This window comes from Cebus imitator, unplaced genomic scaffold (genome assembly GCF_001604975.1).
Source record: "Cebus imitator isolate Cc_AM_T3 unplaced genomic scaffold, Cebus_imitator-1.0 Scaffold28, whole genome shotgun sequence".
Lineage (NCBI taxonomy): Eukaryota > Metazoa > Chordata > Mammalia > Primates > Cebidae > Cebus > Cebus imitator.
The window spans coordinates 1,120,990-1,130,561 of NW_016107343.1; the positions used below are offsets into that span (position 1 = coordinate 1,120,990).

The 9,572-nt window shown below is 43.1% G+C and overlaps 1 protein-coding gene across 3 annotated transcripts in view; it reads left to right on the forward strand.

The window, feature by feature from the left end:
* Positions 1-522: 522 nt before the first annotated feature.
* TTC12 (tetratricopeptide repeat domain 12) overlaps positions 523-9,572 on the forward strand; it is a 51,615-nt gene continuing 42,565 nt past the window's right edge. For all 3 annotated transcript variants that reach the window (XM_017523293.2, XM_017523296.2, XM_017523295.2), the window contains exons 1-3: positions 523-597; positions 2,179-2,251; positions 9,203-9,366. In XM_017523293.2, coding sequence (XP_017378782.1) covers positions 2,194-2,251; positions 9,203-9,366 — 222 coding nt within the window. In that variant the 5' untranslated portion in view covers positions 523-597; positions 2,179-2,193. The remainder of the gene's footprint in view (positions 598-2,178; positions 2,252-9,202; positions 9,367-9,572) is intronic.

Consider the following 9,572-nt stretch of genomic DNA (forward strand, 5'->3'; position numbering starts at 1 on the left):
CAGGTTGTTATCTACAGAGCAGTTAAAGGGAACTGTAATCTTGTAACTGAGTCTATGTGATTCTGAGATAACAGACATCAAACAATTATGAAGAAGCAGGCCGGAGAGCAAGCTGGCCTCGTGGTTCATGCCGAATGTGCTGCAAACTGGAAAGAGATTTTATTTCTCTTCCTTCCCTGCTGCCCTGATTAATTTTATAAAGTTTGTAAGGATGGTTTCAGTAGTGTTAGTAATAAAAGAGAAGGAATATGATCCCCAGTACCTAGCACAATAGAAGGTGCATGGTAGGTGCTTAAAGACATTTTAATAAATGCTAATAGGTGGAGATGTGAGATTTGAACCCAGCAAAATGGCTCCAGAGTCCCAGCTCTTAACCACTTAGCCTGTGATGAACAACCCAGACTTTGGCCTTGAACTTGGCGCGCTCGGGAACTAGAGCTCTAGGGTGGCGAATTCGATCGCGAGTCCACGCCCGCCCCCGGTCCCGCCCCCAACCTCTGACCCCGCCCTTGGCCCCGCCCCGGGCCCCAGGGCCCTGGCCAGCCTCGGCCTAGGCGGATCACGGCGCCATTTCCCGTCCAAAGCTGGGCGCGTCAGGTCGGTGCAGCGGGGTACCCCGGGATCCCCCTGGGAGCTGGTCCTGGACTGGCCTTCAGAGCCGAGCAGAGGACGCTGCTTTGGGCCTCAGAGCCTGGGACGGTCTCGGCTGCGGTCTGGGACCTGCTTGGAGGGCCCGGGGCCTGTGGACGCCGGGGAGCGGTTGCCGGGCAACAGTGCGGGCGGCCTGGCCTCCTTGCGCCAGGCCGCAGCGCGCGTCTGCGGCGGGCTGGGCGCGGGGCTCCGGCGCAGGTCCTCGCTGCCAGAGCCCTACCGAGTGAAACACCGCGCGCGGCGCCGCTTCGCCATCACCTGGCTCTGGGCCTCCTGCCCTAGCGTGAGTGGCACTGGCCAGGCAGTGAGGACCCTGAGATCCATGCCCTGGGAGACAGGGGTTGGCTTCCATGCACCCGCGCGCTGCCTTCTAACCCTCATATCTTTGGGCAGGTGAATTCACTGCACTGGGCCTCTGTTCCGTGGGAATTGCAAAGATTTGACCTGGAAGAAACTCTAGTGATCATTCAGTTAAGCTGCAACCCCACTCCCCGTTTTATATAGAGAGGGTGCTTCACAGTGAGCCCTCTTCGCGTGCCTTTACATCAGTCCCCAAAATAGTCCTCCAGGTTCCTCTTACCGTTCCAGTAGTATGGGTGAGGACTCTGAGGCTCAGAGAGGTTGTGACTTTAGCCAGCATCACACAGCTTGTAACTGGTGGAGATGAGACTGGAGACTCGAATTAGATCACTCGCAGTTTGTTCGTGGCAGATTACGTGTTAAAAGCGTGTTGCGCTACTATGAAACCTAGCTGTCAATCAGAATCACCTGGAAAGTGTTTAAAATATACATTCCAGGCTGGGCACTGTCCGGGGTTTATTGACTCAGAATCTTGGGCTAAGGCTGAGGATGCTGTATGTTTAACAAGCTTCCCGATGATTTTTATGATCTGTGGATGAGCTGTTGAGTACCCCTGGATACACCACGGGGCCTTCTCGCACAAAAACAACTGTAAAATAATGTCTAAGTTACCTGGAGCAGAAGAGACACGTGGTAACGTCACGTTCTAATCCCTTCAGCCAATTTGTAGCCTTTCTTAACTCTTCAGAAACAAGCCAAAGGCGTATTTTAAACAAGGATGGACATTTAGATGCAAATTGCCCCATGCTTTGCTACCTGTCACACATCCACATCTAAGCTTCTGACTACACCAGCCTGTCATAATCAAAGTCAGGTGTTAGTGTATTTCTCTGTCCTTGGCAATCTGTCAGCTGGTTTCCCCTCATCTCCATGCCAGGACCCTAAATCGCAGGGGTTGATTTCGTCTTTGGAAGAACTATTTGCAGAGCAGTTTCTGCACTGGAAGGAGGGCTGGAAGCTTTCTGGAAGCATTGCCAAGAGTGTCTCTTGGCCTTAAACAGCAGTTGGAGTGAAATGGATCACCCTACTGTTATTCATTGACGTTTATAAACAAAACTCTGTCATAAAAATAATCACTCAGCTCATAGTTTTGAAGTCTAGTAAGCCTGACCATTCTGTTTAGTGCTTTATTATTATTAATTTCATCATTTATGCTGCATCCCTCAGGGATTCCGGTTCACAATGGATGCTGATCAAGAGAAAGATTTGCAGAAATTTCTTAAAAATGTGGATGAAATCAGTAAGTACTAGTAAATCATAAATTAATTTCTGCTTTAGAAAGGTGGAGTAGATAAAGAGAAATGATTAAGTTTCTGGGTGGCTGGACAGGTTTATAACTCTTAGGAAAAAAATGTAATTGAAATTAAACAAGGGGTATTGAGAAGCAAGCTATAGCCTCAGAGCAGTATTTTCTGGCTGTTAATTGATATCAGAGAAACTGTTAATATTCTGACAGGAATTCAGGCTGACTGTTTTCTTCCATATCATGTATCCTCCTATGTGGAATCTGATCTAAAGGAGCTGCTGTTGCCCCATGCTGTTCCCTTCAAGGGTCAAGAGCCTCATTGATCAGTGTGAGGTTCCTCCTGTTTTAGAGTAGAACCTTTTGTTTTAGAGTTGCAGAGGTAAGATTAGACGGTTTTGCTTCAGGATCCATCAAATTACATGGAAGACTTATGATCATCATTCCCTTCTCTCCCTGTAGATAAGAACGTCCTTTCCCAAGCTCAGGCGGTTGGGATCTCAAAGAATATGTACTTTGATCCCACAGATCACATTCAAGAAATTCTAAACCTGTCAGTCCCTGTTCAGGGAGTTTGTCTGAGTATAGAAACAGACAAGTCAACAAGCAAACAGACCTTACATCGTAAATACAAGCAATATGTTGAAATTGCTGCTTCTAGCAGATCGTATGGGTTCAAGGAATAAAATAATTTTACAGCTAGTTTGGGTGGCTTTGTAAGTGATGCATGTATAATGCCTTGTGTGCCTCACGGGCCTGCTCATCCTGAATGGTGTTCCGTGGAGCTCTGGCCTTGGCCCACCGCCACCTTTCTCTTCAGCTGGTCTAAACATGTGGCTTTACCTGCCACCTGTTTGCTCATGACCCCCACCTCTATATGGACGCTTAGCCTTCTTTTCTGAGCCTCTGCCTCTATGGTCACTGTCATACCTACTGTAGCCCACAAATACCTCAAACTTAATGTGTCCAAAATTGAGGCATCATCTCTTTCCCCCTTGCCCTCTCCCTCCCAAATAAAACTGCTTCTCCTGCCATCCCCTTCATCCTGGTCTCAGTTGGTGACACCTCCATCCAGAAATTTACAAGTCATCTGGGACTCCTCCCAACTCAAAACCCAGCATTCAATTAGCCACCTAGTTTGGTTGGAGAGCCATCCTCTCCATCCCTCCCTTTGTTCTTGTTCCTCTCACCCAGACTATTTCAACAACCCCCTGATTGTTTTTCCTCTCTCCAGCCTTATACTCCCCACAGAGTAATGTATCTAAAATGCAAATCTGACCCAGACACTTCTCTGCTTGGATTCCTTTTGCAGTCACAATAAATCCCACGCTCTCATCAGGACTTAAGTCCTCCCATGACCTTGTCCTTACCTCTCTCATCTCTCCCTACCTCACACTAGAGCAGCAATAAACTGCTGGTAGTTTCCCATGCATACACTGCGTTTCACACTCTGCACTGGGTGTTTGCCATTCCCACTGCCTCTTCCTCTTTTTTTTTTAACCTGGCTAACTTTTATTCATACTCAAAGTTCATACATGTATCATTTATACCAGCACTGTCCAATACAGCTTTCTGTGATGATGAAAATGCTCCATAGCTGTCCATTCTGATAGCTGCTAGCCATATACAATTATTGAGCATTTGAAATGTGGCTTATAACTCTACCCTGTGGTCTAGTGGTTAGGGTTCTGTGTGTTTATGGCTACAGCCCAGGTTTGAAATGTGGTTGGTTTTAATTAAATTTATGTAGCCACATGTATATAGATTCTGTACATTTACTCCTTGGGCTCTTGCTATGTGTTGAGTGTTGGTAGGCCCTAGAGATTACAGTAAAAGAATGACCTCTTTTCATGGTAACAGTAGTCCAGTGGAGAAAACAGATATTCAGCAGTAAATTCAAGTGTGCTATGTGAGACACAGAATTATAAAGTGTAGGAATCTAACCCAACTTAGGGAGGTCATATTAGTCTGCTCGGGCTGCTGTAACAAAATAGGATGGGTGGCTTAAATGAGAAAACTTTATTTTCTTAGAGTTCTGGAGTTAAGAAATCTAAGACCAGGGTGTCAGTAGGTTTGGTGTCTTCTGAGCCTCTCTCCTTGGCTTGCAGATGGGTACCTTCCCACTGCACCTTCACGTGGTCATCTCTGTGTGTGCATGTATTTGGTGTTTCTCTGTTTATAGGGACAGTAGTCATATTGGATTAGGGCACTGATTACTTCTTTAAAGGCGCCATCTACAAATACACTCATAGCAGGAGTTGTAGCTTCAACCTGTGAATTTTGGGGGGATGCAATTTAGTCCATGACAGAAATCAAATAAGGTTTTCCTGAAGAAGTGAGATTTAGGCAAAATGTAAAGAGTGAGTAGGAGTTGGTCGTTGGGGAGATGATAGGGGAGCATTCTGGGTGAGAAGTAAGGAGGCAGGAAACCTAGGAGTTAAGAAAGAATGTGGTACTTCTGAGGAACCGAAAGAAAGAAAGCCCCTTGTGGCTGGAAAGAAGAGATCAAGGAGAGAAGAGTCCCATCTGAATATGGAGAGGCCAGATTAGGAAAGACCTTGGAAACCACAGTAAGGAATTTGTGTTTCCCTAAGAGCAGTAAATCCATTCCAGCTAATCTATGTGGTGGCTCTCCCCTCAAAGAGATGGAGCATAACTCTCTACCCCTTAAATGGGAGATACATTTGGTGACTTGCTTCCAAAGAGTAAAGTATGGAAAGGGAGGGAAGAGAATAACTTTACAGTGGAAAAGGCTGACAAACACAACCTCAGACAGATGATCGAGGTTAACCTCATGATAAATCAAGCTGATGGCATGCATCCTTGATATGCCATGATGTGCCATCTTCTTTGCAAAATCCTGTAACCCCAGTCTAATCGTGAGAAAATTACTAGATAAACCCAAAATTGGAAGGTGTTCTATGAAATACCTGACCAGTACTACTCAGAACTGTCCAGGTCATCAAAATAAGGAAAGGGTGAGAAATTGTCACAGAGAAGCCTAAGGAGACGTGACTAACTGTCATATAGTATTCTGGATGGGATCCTAGAATAGAAAAAGGACGTTACGGAGAAAAACAATGAAATTAGAATGAAGTGGGGAGTGGAGTTAATAAAAAAATGTTAATTAAAAGACATGAAAGAAGAGCTAAATAGAGACATATTTAATCATAGGAAGACTCATTTGGTAAAGATGTCAATTTTTAAAATATTCTATATGGTAAATACAATTTAGATCAAAACTCCTAAAGTAGTACATACTAAAATTCAGCAAGCTGATTGCAGAGTTTACATGCAAAGCAGAGAACCAAGAAAACCCAAGCAAACTGCAGGACAAAAATAAGCAGGACAACTCTTCCTACCTGATGTTCAAGATTTATTATAAAGCCATAGTAATCAATGCATGGAGGTTTTGGTGCTGGAAAAGACAGTCGGGGAAAGGAATAAAGAGCCTGGAGTAGATTTACACACATAACAGGGATGACCAGACACGTTGCTGGCAGGGACTCCTCAACAAATAATGCTCCTCCCCTACCCAAAAGTCAACCCCAGGTGAATTAAATACCTGAATGAGAAAAAAACTTTAAAACTTTTATAAGTCACCATAAGAGTATATTTATAACCTTACTGACACAAAAGGCATACATTGTAAAGGAAAAGATTGGTATATTTAACACATTAGAATTAAAGAGAAAATATCTTCAACAAAATATTCCATAAAAACAAATGAAAAGACAAAGCATACCCAAGGTGAAGATGCTTGGAAATACCTGTGACCAGTCCAGAATATACAACTGATAGGGATAGGAGAGAGGGGAATAGTGGATAGGGGAGGGTGGTTCCCTGGCAAAGACCCCACCCTCAAGCTTGGAGATCTGCAGCCCTAAGTGGAAACAGGCATTTCTGTTTTTGTGCCCAAAAAGTTGCCTTTTAGCCCACCATGCTCCCCTGTCCTGTGCCCATACAAACCCTGAACCCCAGGCTCCAGAAGCAGATGGGCAGGTGAGGAGAAGAGGATACAGGCAGACAAATGGCAGAACAACACAGCAGAGAAAAGAGGAGGAATGCCTGAACACTGAGAGGAGTTTGGTTGGGAGCAGTCAGAGGGGAGTTTGGCCACTGGATGGCCTAGCTCCAGGGGAATATCATCTTTCTACTCCATCCCCCCTTCCAGCTCCCCATCCATCCCACTGAAAGCCACCTCCACCAGTCAATTAAACCCTACATTCATCCTTCAAGCCTGTGTGTGACCTAGTTCTTCCAGGGATACTGGGCAAGAGCTCAGAATACAGAAAGCTGTCACTTCCCTCTGCCCTTTTGAAAAGGCAGAGGGTCCACTGAGCTGGTTAACACTCAAGCCGTCTGCAGATACAGGGCTGAAAGGGCACCACTGTAACACATGTCCAATGGGCCCCTGCACTTGCCTATCTGTGTTCTCCCCCTCCCCTCAGGGGTTTGAGCAGCAATGATGCCTGACCAAGCAAGCTACACCCCTGTCACACATCCTTTGAGGGAGATCAGTGAACTCTCCTGTTTCACAATCAGATCAGCTAGGCATGGTGATGTGTGCCTGTAGTCCTAGCCACTCAGGAGGCTGAAGCAGGAGGATCACTTGAGCCCAGGAGTTCAAATCCAGCCTGAACAACATAGCAAGACTATCTCTTAAAAGAATGTTTTTTTAAAAAAGAAATTATGTTAACTAATAAAGGGACAAATGACCCAATAGAAGATTGGCCAAGGATAGGAATAGGCTGTTCATAGAAATCCAAATAAGCTACAGATCAATAAAAAGATGCTCAATTCCAGTCATATTTAGCAAAATGCAAATTCTAACATTGACGAGATACCATTCCCATCCATTGTATTGACAGCAATTAAAAAGTTTAACCTAGCAAGTGATGACAAGAATGTAGAAGAATGGGAACTCCCTCTTGTACACCTTTGTAGGAGTAAAAGTTTATACAGCCATATCTTGAAGAATAACGTATGTGCACAAGGAAATAAGTACGTACAGGTATTCAATTCAGCATTTATTTACTGTAGAAAAAAATGAAAATTAAAAACCACCAGGCTATCAGTAAGAGAATGGATTACTATGGTATATATAATGGTTTCAATGAATCAACTGGAACCATATGTGTCAAGAAAAATTTCTAAGGCATCTTAACAGAAAAAAGTAAGCTGCAAAAGAATGGCATATTTTATACAACCATTTAAAAAATTGTTTAAATGTTACATACAAAAGTATTCTGATAGATTGCAAGAATGGTTACAAATTCCTTTCTTCTCATCAAGAGTGGAGGCTATTTTTCTACCTCTTGAATCTGGGTTGGCCATGTGCCTTGCTTTGGCTAAAAGGATGTTTGCAAACATGACACAGGGAGAGGCTTGAAAAGTGTGTGTGAACTGGGGCTTGCGTTCATGCCACTCATGTAAGACACACTTCCCCTGGTTGCTCACATTCCTTAAGCCAAAACCGAGCGGACTTTCCAAAGCAGAGCCACTTAGATGACTGACAGTTGACCGTGGATGTATGTGTGAGTCCAGCTGAAACCAGAAGAACTGGCCAGCTGATTCCAGCTCAGATTGTTGACATAGAGAATTGTAAACTCGGCCACAAAAGTCGTGGTTTGTTTCAAACCACTAAGTTTTGATGTGGTGTGTGATGCAGCAAAATCTAAATGACACAAATACTAAGCATTAAAACATGTTGGGGAAAAGACACTATTAACTTACAAATGGTGTGGAAACAAAAATGTTATATTATTTTCTGTATGTTTGAAATATTTTACAATTAAAAATTTTCAAATTTCCTTGAGTCAGTGGGAAATGAAGAAATTGGAACAGGAAAATATCTTTAAGAAGTTTCGCTGTGAAGGGGAGAAGACAGAGCATTAAGAGAGATTTAAGGTACACAAATACATTTAGGAAGAAGCTGATCGAATGGAATCGGTTGAAAATATTGAGCAATAGGATTATTAATTGGTGATGCAAAATTCCTGATTATGCAAAATAGGATCATGGGATCCTAAGCCCAGGATGAGGGACTAACCTCACAGAGGAATGGGCACCTTTTCCTGGTAGAAAGGAAGGATGGATGTAGGTATAGGCAGTTTTGTAGTTTTAATGGCAGGAAGTTGATGCATCTCTTTCCTCTCTGAATTGATAAGTAAGGTCATCTTTTTGAGATGGTCAGGTTTAGATTGCAAACTGTAAAAAGTCATTGGGGGAATGATAGGATGTCTTGCCTAGGATAACAAGGATTGCTGGGCATCACTGAAGGTCCAGTTGAATTTGGACTAGTGCCCGAAGCATCTGTCTGTCTCCATCAGTACTTTACATCCCTAATACAGACTGAGAGAAGTAGGTAATTGGACTCACCTAGAACTGGAATTTTGTCTGTTAGGTGGGATAGTGGGGCAAGGGAGTTGAGTTTGTGGGCAGGATGGCTGCTGAGTGATTGACCATGGAATCTAAGCTGGTTAGGCAGTAAATGAAGTCAGGTGAGGATAGGATTAAGGGCTGTTGTTTTGTGATTTTTGGAGCTGCCTATACTTACGTGTTTGTTTCCTACACAAGTTCATAAACTCTTCAAAAAAGGATCTTTTTTATTCAACATTGTTATCTATAGCATTCAGCATAATATCTAACTCATAATGAACTCTCCATAAATTATTGTTGAATTGAATAATGGCTTAAAACCCTGTTCCTTAAAACTAATAGTTAGACTTGCCTGCAACTTGTTCTAGGAAAAAACAAAACAAAACAAAAAAAAAAACAACTACCGTTAATTTTTTCTCATTGGTTCTGCTTGCTCTATTTTGCTTTCTATTGCTCTATATTTTTTTCTTTAAGCTCTTTCCCATACATTTTATGCACCATTCTTTCTAGTGAATAGAGTCTTTTGAATATCTTGTTTGATTAAGTCATGTCCAATTTCTTCTCTAGCCAATTTAATTCAGGAGATGAATTCTGATGACCCAGTTGTGCAACAGAAAGCTGTCCTGGAGACAGAAAAGAGACTACTGCTTGTGGAGGAAGACCAGGAGGAGGATGACTGCAGGACCACCTTGAACAAGACTATGATCAGTCCTCCACAAACTACTATGAAGGTTTCCTTTTCTATTCAGAAGCTATATAAGTACATATAGTGAGAAGACCTACACCAAAGCAGTAGTTTAATCTCAAACTGTCCAGTGAGGCTGAAATGGTCTTTTGTTTCTTAGATTCACTCTATTTATTTTTTATAAGAAAGTATAAAATTTGATTTTCTTTTTCCTTTTGTCTTTCTGGGTTATCTTTAAACAATCCTTTGGGT